Source organism: Sorex fumeus, unplaced genomic scaffold, assembly GCF_029834395.1.
Source record: "Sorex fumeus unplaced genomic scaffold, SorFum_2.1 ptg000021l, whole genome shotgun sequence".
Classification (NCBI taxonomy): Eukaryota; Metazoa; Chordata; class Mammalia; order Eulipotyphla; family Soricidae; genus Sorex; species Sorex fumeus.
Window position 1 is genome coordinate 7,989,964 of NW_026606078.1, and position 18,588 is coordinate 8,008,551.

General features: G+C 36.4%; 1 protein-coding gene across 1 annotated transcript in view; it reads left to right on the top strand.

Annotated features, from left to right (window-relative positions):
* The window catches only part of RYR2 (ryanodine receptor 2), a 754,458-nt gene that overhangs the window by 639,908 nt on the left and 95,962 nt on the right, over positions 1-18,588 (top strand). The window contains exons 77-80 of the mRNA XM_056113587.1: positions 2,350-2,446; positions 4,543-4,646; positions 6,101-6,152; positions 17,588-17,641. Coding sequence (XP_055969562.1) covers positions 2,350-2,446; positions 4,543-4,646; positions 6,101-6,152; positions 17,588-17,641 — 307 coding nt within the window. The remainder of the gene's footprint in view (positions 1-2,349; positions 2,447-4,542; positions 4,647-6,100; positions 6,153-17,587; positions 17,642-18,588) is intronic.

Here is an 18,588-nt window from a genome sequence, read left to right on the forward strand (position 1 = left end):
TGTCTTGGTGGATCCAGATATCATTTCAGATTTCATGCTTTTCCAAAGAAATTGCCATTACTTGCTTTGAGCTTTAGACAAGTAGAGTTGTCCCCTTGTCTGGTAAACAACACCAGGCACATTTTGGGGTTGGTTAGGGGGCATCTCTGACCAGCCATATCCTTCCTGCTTATATGTTGAATGCTTCCTGCTACATATTTACAAAATGTTTTTACATACATTCTGTTGTACTCCCCACATAGAATTAGGACTCTTTGTCTCTTTCACTCAGATTTTGAAATTCTTTAGAGTATGTTTCTTTTATATTGGCAACATATGGGACCCAGACTTTAAGTACATGTTGCATGAGGAATATAAAGAAGAAAATGAAAAGCAAAACTTACAAGAATGGCCCATACAAACCAAACAAACAAAAAGTCTCACAAGAGGCCTTGTCACCTTTTCATACTGAATCTGTGAACAGATTCATTTCCTTTACAAATTTAGTATTACTTATAAATTCTCTCATTCTCTCATTGATGTTGGCATCAAATAGAATGTTAACTTTGAATTCATATTATCATTTATTTTCTGGTTACTCCTCTAGTCAGTTTTCAAGTTTCATCAGATATTCTTTGATAGATTTTGAATTTCTATCTTTCCTTTCCTGTCCAGTTGTTCAAATCTTTCCTGGCCTGGGGTGCAACTTTCTTATTTATTATCACCTGTCAGGTTGATAGCAGAAAATTCTGAGCTAGTTTCTATGCTGTTTGAAATTTTGCTTTCTCTGATATGCACTGCACTGTACCACTGTTCTCCCATTATTCATCAATTTACTCTAGCTGGCACCAGTAACATCTCCATTGCGAGATTTCTTGTTACTGTTTTTGGCATATTGAATATGCCACGGGGAGCTTTCCAGGCTCTGCCGTGTGGACAGGATACTCTCCTTAGCTTGCCGGACTCTCCAATAGGGACGGATAAATCTAACTCGGATTGACTGCATGCAAGGCAAATACCCACCCACTTGCTATCACTCCAGCCCCGCTATACCATGTAAAAAAGCTTCTCCCTAGTTCTGATGACTCTCAAACATGTGACTTTTTGGAAATACACTTAAGTCATTTGAGAAATATCCAAATCACAGTTATTGAATCAGAATACCTATTAGGGAGTAGCACGTGTTTTGTTTAAAAGCTACAGAAGACTTTGATGAACCATTAAGTTTGATGTCTCTTGTCTGTCGTGCATACACTGTGTTGTGATTTCTAGTAGTTCTAACTGTACTATCAATTCCTTTCCAATTTTCATTGCCCTTTGTACCCCAAAAATATATATTTCCTGCTTCTGTAGCTTCATTTAGTATCATTAAGATTAACTTCCTATTCTGCACTGCCACTGTCACATTTTATTTTACTTTTTTCCCTTTTAATTTTTTATTGAATTACCATGAATTACAAAGTTACAACATAATTTATGATTTAGTTCCTGCATACAGAGTTCCAACACTACAGCACCAATTTCTTTACCCGTGTACACAGATTTCCGTATATCGATGTTCCCTGTTTCCCCCGCCTCCTACTGCCTCTATGGAAGGCACTTTTTAGCACTTCCAATAATCTCTCATGAAGTTCCCTTATCATCATGAATTTCTCTGTATTTTTTGTCCATTTGAGTGTAATCTCTTAATTTAATTATGTTTACTTATTCTACTAATTTCTGCTTGTCACTTACTTTATAGGTCACTACTATGAGTTTTTCCAGGATTTAATTTTTAAAAAGATACTTCAATAAACTTATATTAATGCATTTTGTTTTATAATCCTCCAAGCCTGTATGTACTATGAACTCAAATGCTGAATAATTTCTGTACTAACATTCATTATATTGTTTGCTCTGAGCCAGTTCTATTTTAAAGCATCAATTTGATATTATCATTTATTAAACTTATTTTTCTTTTCATTGTGAATAACTCTGATCTCACGTATATAAAGCTTATGGTCTAAATAGCTGAATTAATCCTCTTACCCAGTACCCTCTTTCATTTCAAATCTCATATGACTGAGGTATCGATAGGGTTATAAATAGTCATAATTTTTTTTAAAAAGTGATAGTTGCCAAAGTTAAATAATTTGCTCAATATTACAAGACTTAGATGTGGCTGAGCCCAGATTTAAATCCAAGTCAGTTTTTAATCTGAGAAAACTGGCTCCATCCGTGATAATCAATCAAGAGAGGAAGTTTATTTTTATTTATTTCTTTTAGTGCCGATACTCTCATGATAAAACTCCACTGAATTCCTTTTCAATTTATTTCTTTGCAAAAAAACCTCCCAAACATCTTTTGTTTGGAACTGTGTTTATCTTTCAGGCATCGAGCTGTCAATCTCTTTCTTCAGGGATATGAAAAGTCTTGGATTGAAACAGAAGAACATTACTTTGAAGATAAACTGATAGAAGATTTAGCGGTATATTTTTAATCGGGTTATAAGAGTAAAAGATTTGGGGCTTAGTTGAATAATGTGGATATGAGCAGTTATTTATCACTCTGAGGTAAGAATAAACACTTGAAATGTGCCAGTCTCAGGACACTATAACTTGATTGCTGCTGTAATCAATGTTTGATAATATGACAAGTTTTTGATAAACTGAGCTGTCTCTGATTATTCTTTTTAAACTTTTCCAAGTAGCTAAAAGCATCTTAGAACTAGAATAGAACTCCATAAACTGAAATACAATGAAATCATTCAGCAAAAAAAGAAGTTGTAAGTTAACAACTACAAAAGGAACTGAAGCTGTTTTTTAAAAAAATAAACAAGACAGAAAATGATCGATAGGATAAGAAGAACAGGAAGTCTTGATAAATACAGCTGACATCAACAATTTTGTGCAATCATATTGATACAGAGGTTTGAGTTACTGAGATACTGATGTCAGAAAGCTATATGTTTATCTTTTGTAAAACATGAACCCACATAAAATTTTGATAAAACCATCTTCTAAAAAAGTTTTGCAATCATATAGTCCCACAGAATATTTTTCAGAGTAGATTCCCTAATTTTAGATGTATGGTCTAGGTTAATTTTTTAAAATTCACAATTATCCGGGAACAAAATGTGTACAATAATTCAACTCACTTGCTTATTCCTGATTAAAAACGTATTTTAAATGCATTCATTGTGTCTTTAGAATCAAAATAATCCATAGATTATATTTTATTTCTCATTTATTTTTCTGCTTTTTGGGTCACACCTGGCAATGTTCAGGGATTACTCATATATTTACTCAGGAATTACTCCTGGAAGTGCTCAGGGGATGCCGAGGATCAAACCCGAGTGGGCCATGTGCAAAGCAAACACTTTACTCACTGTACGATCACTTTGACCCCTTATATTTTATTTCTAATTTTATTACGATTTTTGCTTTCCAGACTGCACTCATTCAGGCTCAGGGACTATTACAGGCTCTTTGCTCAGGAATCATCTTTGGTGGTACTCAGTGCAGTGCCGACACTTAAACCAAAATAGGCTATATGAAAGGCAAACACCTTCTCTGCTGTACTGTCTCTCACACCATTTCTTTTAGAAATAAATTTGTATTCAGAACGTTAAGCCTAAAATCCAAGAAAGGACATAATTTACGTAGAGGAAAAATTAGTCTGAATGAGTGAATACAGCAATGAAGATTACACAGTTTATTAAATAATTCCCAAAAAAGTCAGTAATTTTTTAATCACAGTAAAAATGATCCATTTTCTTATGAACAAAGTTCTATACAATAGTAATATATATATATATATATATATATATATATATATATATATATGTGTGTGTGGAGAAAGAGACAGAGAGAGAGAATGAAGGATGGTTTGAGGAGCCACACTCAGGGATTCGTCCTGGCTCTGTGTTCAGGAATCACATTCCTAGTTGGCCTAGTTGGTCCCAGGGACCATACGGGGTACAGAGAACTGAACATGAGTCAGCAGACACAAACTGCATTGACCCCTATGTTATCTCTCTGGCCCCTAAACATATAGTTTTCTGTTTTGAATATAACTGAAAGTGAAAGGAATAATGTGTAGGTGTTTCAATATTGAACTTATTTTATATAATGAACTCATTGTGTAGGCAGAGATAATGTTTTGACAGTTTGCATTGGTATCAAAATGAGATTTTTATACTTGAATCTACAAAATTACATTACAAATCCTCATAAATTGATTCTTCCCTTAATTTGAAATCTACATAGCAAGTAAGTGGGCAGTTAATTTATGAATCTTCTTTCAAGAACAGTTTCAAAATTTATAAGTGATACAAATTTTCCTTGCCTATATTTCTGTCAAATTATTAACTCTTTCTAAAAAGCTGCAGTTTTACATTGATGATGTACTACACATCCAATACACAGGCAGATGTGGATGAATAATACATGTAAAACGTACATGTTACAGCAAGAAGAGAAGGGCTTCATTTTATTTGTTGTTCCTAACTTTCACATTTCTTCAAGAAATCTGTAAGCATTTTATATAAAAGTGTGAAATTTTATAAACGTCAATTTTTTTCAGAAACCTGGAGTGGAGCCTTCTGAAGAAGAGGAAGGCAACAGAAGAGTTGATCCTCTTCATCAGCTGATCCTTCTGTTCAGTCGAACAGCTTTAACGGAGAAATGGTACGGGAAGGTTCCTATGAGATACAGGAAGAACAGCTATTGTTAGAAAAACATGTCTGAGTATTCTGTGTGTGTTTTATATATGTGTTTCAATCTTATTCTTGTTAGTGGAGAGAGTTGTTCAAAGGTCTGACTAGTCTGACATACACCTGCCGACAACATCCATTCAACTCACGTTGTAATATCTACCTCTGAGTCCAGTTTTTCTTATTAGCTGATTTAGTTGATTCTTAGTCCTCTTCAATGAAATTTCTCTTTATTGCAAACAGTCCTTATAATGAAAGACCCCAAAATAATTTCAAGTATCAAAAATGCATGGAGAACAAAGCTGACCAAAAATGTCCTGGCTAGACAGTTTCTCCATCGTGCAGAGGGTCTTAGAAAACCTTTAGGAGGTGGGTAAGCCATCATCTCAATTGCATTTTGTTTGAGATTTATTTTAAGGGAATTCTTCATTTTTTCCTATCTTCTATAGACTTGTACATATTAATTCAGTAAAGTCAAAGAGGATTCACCTCTATGGATTAAATAAGTAATGCACTGGTAGACCTGATAATCACAACCCTGCTTAGGATTTGCTCATTACAGGGGGTGCTACATAGGTTGACTCTGTAGACAGAACAATTCAAGAGTTACCAAAGATTTATCTGCTTCCCTGCTATGTGAATAAAGCCTACTTTTCCCCAGACTTTACCACCCATCTTTTAGGAGACTGGGAGATAATTTAATTATCAACTCATATCCACAAGGGTCCTGTCAGTCTTGAAAAGATCATTTGATCTCTATGCATGCCATAATAATGTGCATTTCTCTCTCTTAGCTAATGTGATCCATCCTTCTCTCACTATATCTCTCTCTTGTTATTTCCTAACTAACAAAATCATCTCATCCCTAAGCGTAGAGCAACTCTCTGTCTGGCATTGGCAGGTAATGAGGTATTTCTCATGAGTGAATATTTTTGGTGGCTGGTTTAAAATTGCTAAAGTAACTGGAAAAATCAGGTATTTTTTGATAGAAAACTTTCTTTGTAAATCAATGGTTTTGGACTTTGTAAGAGGAGGATAATCATGTTAGGCTTTCTTAATTTTTGAGAATGATTTTTGTGACCAGCATATTTTAAAAAATATAATAACATAATAATTTTGGAAGTCCTCCATCAAATATTTGAAAACTCGTATTTTCTTGTTCTAACTTTTGTGGTCATAATAAAAAGTAAAGTGATCATATTGGTATTTAAAGTGATAGATTATATATTTTGTATTGCTTCAGACTTTTCTGTAAGCTAAAGAAGAACAATAATCTCAGGTCTAAGACACTTGCTTCTTGATTATATATTTGAAAATTCATATAGTTTTGTTTTTTATTTTTGAAGAGGCATCTTTGTCGAAAAAAATATTTTATATGGTGATGCCTTCTACTTAAAAACTAATTCACTGCTTTCTTATTTTTCATAGCAAACTGGACGAAGATTTTTTATATATGGCCTATGCAGATATTATGGCAAAGGTAAATACAAATTTTTATTTTTATGTTAAATTTTAATAAAGGAAACCCAGGGATGTAGCTTGAGAGCAGAACACTTTCCTCGTATATATGAGCTCTAAAGTTTAATCTCTGGCACTGCAAAAACAATTTGCATTCTTATTTTAATAACAAGGAAACATTTTCATAAATGACATCTGAGAAAAGATAACAATCTGTGTGTTTCTATATTAAAGCAAAACATTGTTAAATTTTAGAAGCTTAAAGGACATTAATTTCAGCTATCTGCTCAAACTTCCTTAACAGGTAGTAATTGTTTCTGACTTCCATACATTAATTCAATCAACAAATATTCACTAGATATCAGAATATTGCAGATAACATAGTAAAAATGTTTCAGAAGCATCGTTTTAACCATGTTACCTAAATGTAATAATTTTTAAAATATGGGAAAATCAAAGAAATGCACATAAACAGTCTCCTTGAACTTTATCATCCCATTGGAAAAAAAATTGAATAAGGAACACTAATATGTTTAACGATAGAGGAACTATTGCAATACTGGGAAGATTGCATAACACAGACTTGGGCCTAATGCTGAATGACTTAACTATCCAAAATGATTGCTCATGTTTATTATGTTTATTCACACATTGCCATGTGAGGGTTAAGGAGAGGATGAATACAAAAGATGAATACAAAAGGTCAGAGTAGGGTGCTTGCCTTGCACGCAGCTAACACAGGTTCTATCCCCAGTAATCCGTATGGTTCCGAATCCTCCAGGAGTAATTTCTGCGTGCAGAGCCAGGAGTACCCCCTGAGCACCACCGGGTGTGACTCCCAAAACAAAGCAAAGGATGAGTCAGAATTTTCTTAGATTTATGATTGGGCAAATAGGCAGATGGTGGTGCATAAGTTAAAATAGGATGCATCCATTCAAGCCTGCAGCAAATAGTTGAAAGCCTCAGTGTAGAAGAAAGGTGACCAATTAAAGTTTGGGTATATTCTTTAAAGATACCTGTGAGACAGCTAAGCAGAAATGACAACTTGATAGGAAATTCACATCTTATGTTCAGTATCTCAGGTGCGACCTTTATAAATCCACACTGGGATTCAACAGTATTAGAATGTAATTGATACCCTAGAAGCAGATGATCTTACAAGGGCAGGGAGGCACCTTGAGAGTAGAAGAACCAAGACTGAGGATGTAGATGCATAAGTGATGGTCAGAAGGAAAAGAACACTTCAAAACTTAGGACAGACTTCTAGTGTGACTACTGTAGCACTGTCATCCTCTTCATCGATTTGCTCGAGCGGGCACCAGTAATGTCTCCATTCGTCCCAGCCCTGATATTTAACAGCTTCTCCTCTCGTCCTTCCCAACTCTGCTGTGTTGGAGGCTCTTTCAGGGTCAGGGGAATGAGACTTGTTATTGTTACTGTTTTTCGCATATTGAATATGCAACGGGTAGCTTGCCATGCTCTGCTGTGAGGGCAGTATACTCTTGGTAGCTTGCCAGGCTCTCCAAGAGGGACAGAAAATATGTATATAGGCGTATATGTATATATACATGTATATATATATTTCCCTCTATGGTTTATTGTGTGACTACATATTGGATTCATGTATTGATCTCATACTTGCTCTAACTGAGAAACTACTAGGTAAAGATGGAACATTCACCAGGATTTATTGTAGCACATAGTGTAACTGAGTTGAGAACAGTTATTGAGTTGAGAACAGTTATAGAGGATTGTGATTAGGAAACACTGGTGGTTCAGATGTCATACTTGGAGGAAGTAAGAAAAGATTTGCACATGAGGTGTTGTACAGTGACGTTTCTTTTTTTTTTCCCCTTTATTTTATTTTTTTAAAGTTGTAGATTTACAATTTTTTGTGCTTTGGTTTCAATTATACAATGATCAGATACCCATCCCTCCACCAGTGCCCATTTTCCACCACCATGGATAATATCCCTCCCACCCCCATCCCCCCATCCCCCCTGTCTCTGTGGCAGGGCAATCCCCTGTGTTCTCTCTCTCTTTTTGGGTGTTGTGGTCTGCAAAAGAGGCATTGAGTGGCAAACATGTTCAGTCCATAGTCTACTTTCGACATGCATCTCCCCTCCTGGGAGGATCCTCCAAACATCCTTTATTTGGTGCTCCCTTCTCTATCTGAACAGCCCTTTCCTCTAGGATACCCGGCTGGCCTCTAAGTTATGGAGTAATCCTCCTGGTGCTGATCTCAGCTATTCTTGGGTATTAATCTCATACTTTGTTACTTTATATCCCCCAGATGAATGCAATCTTTCTATGTCTATCCCTCTCTTTCTGACTCATTTCGCTTAGCATGATACTTTCCATATTGTACCACTTGTATGTAAATTTCATGACTTCATCTTTTCTAAGAGCTACATAGTACTCCATTGTGTAGATGTACCAAAGTTTCTTTAACCAGTCATCTGTTCTTGGGCATTCAGGTTTCTTCCAGTTTCTGGCTATTGTAAAGAGTGCTGCAATGAACAAACAAGTGCAGATGTCACTTCGACTATACATTTTTGCCTCTCTGGGATATATTCCCAGGAGTGGTATTGCTGGGTCAAATGGGAGCTCAATTTCTAATTTTTTGAGAATCGTCCATACTGTTTTCCAGAAGGGCTGAACCAGTGGACATTCCCACCAACAGTGAAGGAGTGTCCCTTTCTCGCCACATCCACGCCAGCATCGGTTGCTTTTGTTCTTTTGAATGTGGGCCAGTCTCTGAGGTGTGAGATGGTATCTCATTGTGGTTTTGATCTGCATCTCCCTGATGATTAATGATGTAGAGCATTTTCTCATGTGCTTTTTTGCCATTCGGATTTCTTCTTTGAGAAAGTTTCTGTTCATTTCATTGCCCCATTTTTGGATGGGGTTGGATGTTTTCTTCTTGTGGAGTTTAACCAGTATTTTGTATATCCTGGATATCAACCCCTTGTCAGATGTGTATTCGGTGAATATCCTTTCCCATTCTGTAGACTGTCTTTGTATTTTGGTCACTGTTTCTTTGGAGGTGCAGAAGCTTCTTAGTTTAAGATAGTCCCATTTATCTATCTCTGTTTTCACTTGCTCGGCCAGTGGTGTGGCATCTTTGAAGATACCATTAGCTTCAATGTCATGGAGGGTTTTGCCAACTTTATCTTCAATGTACCTTATGGTTTCTGGTCTGATGTTGAGGTCTTTAATCCATTTTGATCTTACTTTTGTACATGGTGTTAGGCAGAGTTCTGAGCCTATTTTTTTGCATGTAGCCGTCCAGTGATGCCAGCACAATTTATTAAAGAGGCTTTCCTTACTCCACTTCACATTACTTGCACCTTTATCAAAGATTAGATGAGCATATGATTGAGGAGAGATGTCAGTGTATTCAACCCTGTTCCATTGGTCTGCAGTTCTGCCTTTGTTCCAGTACCATGCTGTTTTAATTATTACTGCTTTGTAGTACAGTTTGAAGTTCGGGAGGTTGATTCCTCCCATTTTCTTTTTCCCAAGAATTGCTTTAGCTATTCGTGGGGGCTTATTGTTCCATATAAATTTCAAGAGTGTTTGCTCCATTTCTTTGAAGAATGTAATGGGTATCCTTATAGGGATTGACAGTGACGTTTCTTTACTGAGGAGATTCAGTGGGAGGATAAAAGATGTGTGGATAAATATCTAGATAGTAGTAGGAAGTATTTTATTTATTTGCTATTTGGTATATAGGGCTGGAGCGATAGCACAGCAGTAGGGCATTTGCCTTGCACGCAGCCAACATGGCTGACCCGAGTTCGATTCCTCCGCCCCTCTCGGAGAGCCCGGCAAGCTACCCGTGATGTGTTTGATATGCCAAAACACAGTAACAACAAAGTCTCCAATGGAGACGTTATTGGGCCCGCTTGAGCAAATCGATGAACAACGGGAGGACAGTGACAGTGACAGCTATTTGGTATATATCACATAATGAAATTATATATACATATATGCATTATATAGTATCGTATATGTATTTTATATTATATATATTATATATTATATACCATATAATATATGGAACTCCTTGTGAGGCTGTTTTCACCAGGGGAGCCCTAAAGGGGGGTGGGTAAGAGCCTTCCCTGCCCCAAGAAACCCAGCCCTGGCAGCCGACCTCCACTTCCCAACCGCTGCCATGCTCCAGGCCACTTTACAATCAGACCGAGCCTCACATATGAGTGAACATATTCCTGGACACATCATTAGACACTTCCCGGCTGACCCAGGGGACCTTTCCAGGCTGCAAGACTGAGAAGACCCGCACTAAGCTAGTTCCTAACATAGAGCTGCAAAGGCAGCTGGAATAGAAAAGGGATCACTAAGAAAATGATGGCTGGAGGAATCAGTCGGGATGGGAGGTGTGTGCTGAAAGTAGATAATGTACCAAACATGGTGACCTCTCACTGTATTGCAAACCATAATGCCCAAAAGTAGAGAGTATGGGGAATATTGTCTGCCATGTAGGCAGGGGGAGGATGGAGAAGGGGGTATACTGGGGAGATTGGTGATGGGGAATGTACACTGGTGGAGCGATAGGTGTTTGATCATTGTGTGATTGTAACCCAAACATGAAAGCTTGTAACTTTCTCACAGTGATTCAATAAAATAAAAAAAAAGATGCTTCCTACCCATTTTCCATAATTACCACACTATATATATATATATATATATATATATATATATATATATGCCTCTCAGAAAGCCTGGCAAGCTACCAAGAGTACCCCGCCTACATGGGCAGAGTCTGGCAAGCTTCCCGTGGCATATTCGATATGCCAAAAACAGTAACTATAACAAGTCTCATTCCCCTGACCCTGAAAGAGCCTCTAGTCATTGGGAAAGGCAAGTAAGAAGATGCTACTAACATCTCAGGGCTGAGACGAATGGAGATGTTACCGGCTCCTACTCGAGTAAATCGACAAACAATGGGATGACAGTGAAACAGTGATATATAATATAATATATTATTTTGCGCCACATCTGAAAGTGCACAGGACTTATGTGTGGCTCTGCTCTCAAGAATCTCTCCTTGAAGGGGCTCTGGGAAACATATGGGGTACCAGGGATCAAACCCCAGGTTGGTCATGTGCAAGATAAATGCCACACCTGCTATACTGCCACTCTGGCCAACCATTTGTTGTATTTTTAAAGAAAATAATTAAGCATGTTCATATTCTGATGGATAGGATATAATAAAATGGATTGGAAATAATTTGTGCAGTGATAATCTTGAATAGATAGGAAAGAGCAAATGGCAGAGACAGCTTTCAGAACAAAGGGAAGTGATAGTTCTCCAACTTTGCTTTAAAACATAATCCAGAATAAGAAATATTTATACCCAGTATATTTATAGAAACATAAAAATAAGTTAAAAGGTTTTTTAATGTGATTATGTCCTATTACAAATCTAGTCAGAATTTTCTACTTAACAAGTTATATATATATATATATATATATATATATATATTTGAAAACATGAACAGATTTCATTTCAAATTACTATGTAGGTGTTTAATTTAATTAATTTTAAGTGTTAAACGATTAAAGTAGAAGGGTATTTTCTCCCTGTATAAATTGATTTCAAATATTGGCTAGGAATTAGAGTGGATTTTTCCAAGAAGTGTGATAAGCCTAGTTTAGATTATTATCCATTGATGTGTAGCCATACCAATTGTCCTACTTTTGCGACTTTTCTTTAGCAGTTCTCAGAAACAGATGTAAATTTGAAAAAGACAGAAGTTCGGCTCATCCAGGATAAGCATTTTTACTAGACTGGTATTGAAGAACAGTGAATCAAATGACTTTTTATATATTTCTAGGAGACTGAATGAATTGTTGGACCTTGAATTCTAACTGGGCTAAATAAGGAAGTGAGGGAAGTGGGAATATAAATATGGAGAATATAATAGTAGAAGATTCTGGTTTAAGAAAAGGGTATGCTTTGCTGAAAGTAGACCATAGACCAAACCTGATTGTCACCCATTGCCTCTTTTGCAAACCACAACACCCAATAAGAGAGAGAGAACAAAAGGGAATGCCCTGACACAGAGGCAGGGTGAGGTGGGGGAGTGGGGGGGGTGGGAAGGATACTGGGACCCGTGGTGGTGGGAAATGGGCACTGGTAGAGGGACGGGTATTTGATCATTGTATAATTGAAACCCAGCACAAAAATTTGTGAGTCTACAACTGTACTTCGTGGTGTCTCACTAATTAAAATTTTTAAAAAATAATAAAAAAATTAAAGAAAAAAAAGGATATGCTTGGTAAATTCTTTTTTAAAAATCTCTCTCATTCATTCTGGTTGCATCCTAATGCTCAGCTTACTTTTTCCTTGTTTTTGGTGAAATATTTGATAGTGCTTGTTTTGTCTCAACATTTTCTACTTCATAATTAAATAGCATTATTTCTTTTATTGTTAAAGATAGCAATACCAACATTTGATCACTCATTTTATTCTACCCTACAGTTGTCCCAATTTATCAACATATTGCTACCCGGTAATTAATTTACATAATATACTAGTTACACTTATACCTGCGTAATGCATATTGGGACTATCTCTGTTATTGTCACTTAAGATATTGTATCTTTTCAATAAATTAAAATAATTGATTACCTTTAAGCAGCCAGATTGCATTTTTTGCAACTGCAAAAAAATTGCAAATTACTTGTTAGAAGATTGCAAATTAAACAACTTTAGGTCATTTATGGATTTTTATTAAGATTTATCTCACATACCTTTATTTGTCAGCTGATAATCTTTATATTAATATATGACATATTTTCTTTAGAATCAGACCATAGCTTAAGGCAAGTTTTTTTTAATTAATTCTCTCAGAGCCAGAGTAATAATACAGTGCATAGGTCACTTGTCTTGCATGTAGTAAACCCAGATTTGATCCCCAGCAACATATATGGTCCTCCCAGCTCTGCCAGAAGTGATCTCTGAGTGCAGACGTCCCTGAGTATCTCCAAAAAAAAAAAAAGAAGATAGAAGAAGAAAGGAAGGGAGGAAGGGCAGAAGGAAGGAAGGAAGAAAGGAAGGGAGGGAGGGAGGGAGGGAGGGAGGAAGGAAGGAAGGAAGGAAGGAAGGAAGGAAGGAAGGAAGGCAGGAAGGAAGGAAGGAAGGAAGGCAGGCAGGCAGGCAGGCAGGCAGGCAGGCAGACAGGCAGGCCTTGAGCTTTGACCTTTGAACTCAGTTCAAAAGACTTATTTTCATCTATTTCTTGACCATTGCATGATCTTTATTATTTATATCTTAAATATATTGTTTTGTCTTTTGATTGTTTTTAGCCACAGGTGCTCCAAATTGTCTTAATCCCTGCATTCATGATATAATTCCCATCATTGATCTTTTAATGGCCTATTTTTAAGTTGCTACTTAATTATATTTCAAATAGATTCAGTACTAGGTTTTTTAAAAATAATCAAACTTGTTTGAAGTAAATTATATATATATATATATATTTTTAATTTTGTTTTGAGTGCTGGAACGATAGCACAGTGGGTCCGGCTTTTGCCTTGCAGGCGGCTGACCCGACATTCGATTCCTCCGTCCCTCTCAAAGAGCCTGGCAAGCTCCCCGTGATGTATTTGATATGCCAAAAACAGTAACAACAAGTCTCACAATTTGTTGTGAGATGTTACTGGTGCCCACTCAAGCAAATTGATGAACAATGGGAGGACAGTGCAGTGCAGTGCTACAGTTTGTTTTGGGCCCATACCCAGTGGTGCTCAAGGGCTTACTTCTGGCTCCATGCTCAGGAATTATTCTTGGCTGTGCTTAAAGGGACCATACAGAATGCCGAGAACTGAATGCAGCTCAGCTGCATACAAGACAAGTGCCCTGACTGCTGTACTGTATCTCCAGCCCCCTAATTTTCTCAGGGACATCTAAAAACAAAAGTTTAAATATTTTATTCCAAGATAACTTTTTTGTACAAAAACTGTCATCTGGAATTTAAATATTTTTTACATAAAGCAATATATCACTGCTTTTTACAAAAGCAATCATCACTGTATCACTGTCATCCATTTATTCAAGCGGGCATCAGTAACATCGCTATTCCTCCAAGCCCTGAGATTTTAGCAGCCTCTTCTTACTCGTCTTTCCCAACAATTGAAGGATCTTTCAGGGTCAGGAGAATGTGACCTGTTATCACATAAGCAATCATATCATGCTAAATTTATAGTTCAAAAGCCTGTCATTGAACCATAAAATAACAATTTTTCTGAGTGTACTTTTCATCTCAAATATTCTGTCTCCAGTGTTTCTCTAAATATTTATCTAGGAGATAATGTATTTGGGAAAATATAAAAATTTTATCACCTTAAGATACATATTGGGCTGGAGCGGTAACACAGCGGGTAGGGCGTTTGCCTTGCACGCGGCTGACCCGGGTTTGATTCCTCCGTCTTTCTGGGAGAACCCGGAAAACTATCGAGAGTATCCCGCCCGCATGGCAGAGCCTGGCAAGCTCCCTGTGGTATATTTGATATGCCAAAAACAATGACAAGAAGTCTCACAATGGAGACGTTACTGGTGCCTCCTCGAGCAAATCGATGAACAACAGGACGACAGTGCTACAGTGCTACAGTGCTAAGATACATATTAGGGGCTAGAGAGATTGACCTGCAGTAAGACTGTTGCCTTGAATGTGACAAACCCAGTTCTGACACGAGAGAGGGTCCCCTGGGTCCTTCCAGAAGTGATCCTTGAGCACAAAGCCAGGAGTAAATCCTGAGTCAGCCAGATGTGGACCAAAGACAAACAGAAAGGAAAAGTAGTATTTTAGTATTCTAACTTGCTTAAATGATAATCGTGTTTGTTACTAAAAAAAATTCTTATGTTTTATACTCATTGCTAATACAAATGGAAGAAAATATTATATAGATATTCCGAAGGAGCAAATACATCAAAAACCTCTAGATTCCATGTTAAATATGACAAAGCATAGATTTTCTTTTCAGATATGTTCTGCTAAAGTTCTCATGGGTTTTTATTTTTAAAACTGCTGGTTTAGGGGCTGGAGTGATAGCACAGCAGGTAGGGCATTTGCCTTGCACGCTCCCGACCCAGGTTCGATTCCCAGCATCCCATGTGGTCCCCCGAGCACTTCCAGGAGTGATTCCTGAATGCATGAGCCAGGAGTAGCCCCTGTGCATCACCGGGTGTGACCCAAAAAGAAAAAAAAATCTGCTGGTTTACTGATAGTTTTCTGCCGGTTTTCTGCCTCTAGCAGAAAGTTTTCCTCACTTTAAATTAATATTTAACATGTTTGCATTTATATTAAAGATATAACACTTTCCATTCAAATTATAACACATCTATTTTGTTTTCCCCTTTTAGTCACACTCACGTTTTTTATTTTAAATGGAAAAGGGGCTGCTCACTGCATATGTGTCAAATGAACAAGGAAATATGAAGTTATTTTGAACTCATCCATAGTTGGATGAGTTTAAGGGTCAAACGTTGTGCCTCTTTCCTCCTCTTCATACCTATATTCAGAGTACTCTAAATCTTTGAATTAAAAGTATGTTCCTAGTTCTTGAATATACTAGGTGCTTGCCAAGTATTGGAACAATCGAACTTCTATAAGTTCTATATAACTACCTGCCATAGGAATTTGTGAATGAAAAGATTTTTTTAGTCCTCATGTACTATTAATTCTAAACCATAATAGTAAGAGAAGTTAAAATTTATTGAAGGATTATTAATTAGACACTTTCTAAGCAGTAAATCACTTACACCTATTCATTTGATCAAGAAACCTTTATTCCTACTCTTTTTCATTTCTGTTCTTTATTTTTTTTTTTGTTTTGGGACACTCCAGTAGTCACCAGGGCTGGACCCTGCCTGAGGAGTAGCTCTTGATAGAGCTCATAGGGCCATATGTAGTGTGCAGATTGTACCCTTGTCTCCTGCATGCTAAGTATGGACTTTGTCTTTTTTTTTTTAAGTGAGACACCATGAGGTACAGTTGTAGACTTACAAATATTTGCGCTTGGATCTCAACCGTACAATGATCAAATACCCATCCCTCCACCAGTGCCCATTTCCCACACCACGGATGCCAGTATCCCTCCCACCCCCCATCCTCCCCTCCCACCCTGCCTCTGTGGCAGGGCATTCCCTTTTGTTCTCTCTCTCCTTTTGGGTGTTGTGGTTTGCAAAAGAGGCAATGGGTGGCAGTCATCTTTTGAGCTATTTCTTTCTCTCTGGCCTGGTTATTTTTCTTATTCCAGTCTTTAAAGGTGAAATTCTTTTTTAAACATTTTCCTAAATCTTCAGAGTTGGGGGAGGGTGGTTGTTGGGCTACACCTGGCAGTTCTCAGGCATTTCTTCTGATTGCACTCAGTATTTTCTCCTGTCAGACTTAGGAAATCGTATGGGATACTGGCGATTGAACCTTGCTCAGATTTGTGCAAGGCAAGTGTCCTACTGTCTCCCCAACACAGGGGGCTAAATAACTTTCCTTGTATGGCCTGACCTGTTCTTTCCCCGGCACACTATGGGGTACACTCAATCTCATCAGGGGTGATCTCTGACCATAGAGCCAGAAGTAAACCCTGAACACAACTGGCTGGGGCCCCCAAATCAGAATCATGAAAGAGTGGATACAAAGCTCAAGAGATAAACAACTATGTGTTGTTTAGTGCCCGAGGCTTAACAATTAATAATTGATTTAAATCAGACACTTCATGTCCCTAACCATTGTACTACTCCTCGTCCTTCTTAAATTAAAAAATATATCCCTGGTGATTTAGATGAAAATATTATATGCCTACAAATTTGTTATGAACATGATTTCCAATCATGGTATCTAAATAAAATATTTATTTGAAAAATAAGATTAGGTACATGAATTAACAACATTTCTTAATCATTTCTTGAACTCAAAAAGATGAAATAGTTTGTCATTGCCCATGAAAGAACAGTATTATAACAATTTAATTTTATTATTCACACCCAATGTAATAAAATATAAAGCTAGAAATAGATAACAAGATTGACTTTAATTAATGAATACTGCTTTCTACCAGTTTTATTTCACAGTCATTGCATGTCTCTGTTTTAGTGCATTGTCATGGCATCAATTAAAAAGAAAATTAATCCTTTTCAGCTTCATTTGAACAGGCAAATTCATGAATAGATCATGTGCAGTATGAAGTAGATACTCTTAATATCTCTATTTTATTTGTAAAATTGATTATTGCATAATTTGATTTCCATAAAGAGTAAAATAGGTTATGAATTAATAATCAGATCTAATCTTATCAAATCTAGTATTATTTAAACAATGCTGATGATAAATTATTACAAATAATTTGGTAATTTAGGCTAAATTATTTTGCACTTTCTGCCCTGACGTATTTTAATACTGTTGATCTTTTAAAATCTTTTACATGTATCAGAGTTGTCATGATGAGGAAGATGATGATGGTGAAGAGGAAGTGAAGAGTTTTGAAGTAAGATGAATCTTTCTAGATTTTCCTTTTCCCTACCTTGAAACATTGTTTCATAGCTTTTAACTGACATTTATGTTTCTTGCTTCATGGCTTATTACAGCTTATTGTATCAAGGACCTGCATGTGAGAAGCTGGGCAGACAAATCTGAGTCAAGATTTGCTCAAGTTAAGAACAAGGAAAATAGAATAGTTAAACAATCAAATTAAAGCCATATGTTGAGAATGAGTGTTCCTGAGAATTCTCAGAAATGAGATTACTTTGAATTGTTCTCATCTTGGTGTATGTTACAATATAAAATTTTCCACAGATGTGTGAGAAAAATACTAATTGGAGAACAATGTTTAACTTTTCATTAAACTCTGAGATTTTTTTTTTCCTGAGGAAGTAAAAAAATTCACCCTTTTTGACTTCTGTTCAGTTGGGTCACTCATTCCCTGTACATATGTAGATGATGGCACACGATGCAGTTTGCTTGCATGAGGTAGGAGTGCATATATTACTGGACTATGTGCTATTTGTTTATTTTCTCAAATATTCTCAGCTTTTAAATATCCTTATAGCTAGAAATCTTGCTCAATATTAATTAGTGAGAAGGGAAATAGATATTATTTCCCCCATTTGCTTAGACTGTATCTTTACTCTTTTATAACCAAAACAAGTTATTGTTAACTTTATTCATTAATCTAATATTTTTTAGAAATTAAGAAAAAGAAAGGAAATAGAATGGATACTTTTTCCTATTAATCTATGTGTCTTGACTTTTAATTGGAAGACTGGAAATATATTAATAATCAATAGTGGTTTACACTTTAATTATAGTGGAGCCATACACACATAAAAGGTACAGTTGAGAAGTAGACATAGATTTGTGCCCTTTTCAGGAAAAATTTGATGTGAGCATTTCTTCAACATTGAACACAATATAAAAATAAATGTTAATAATAAG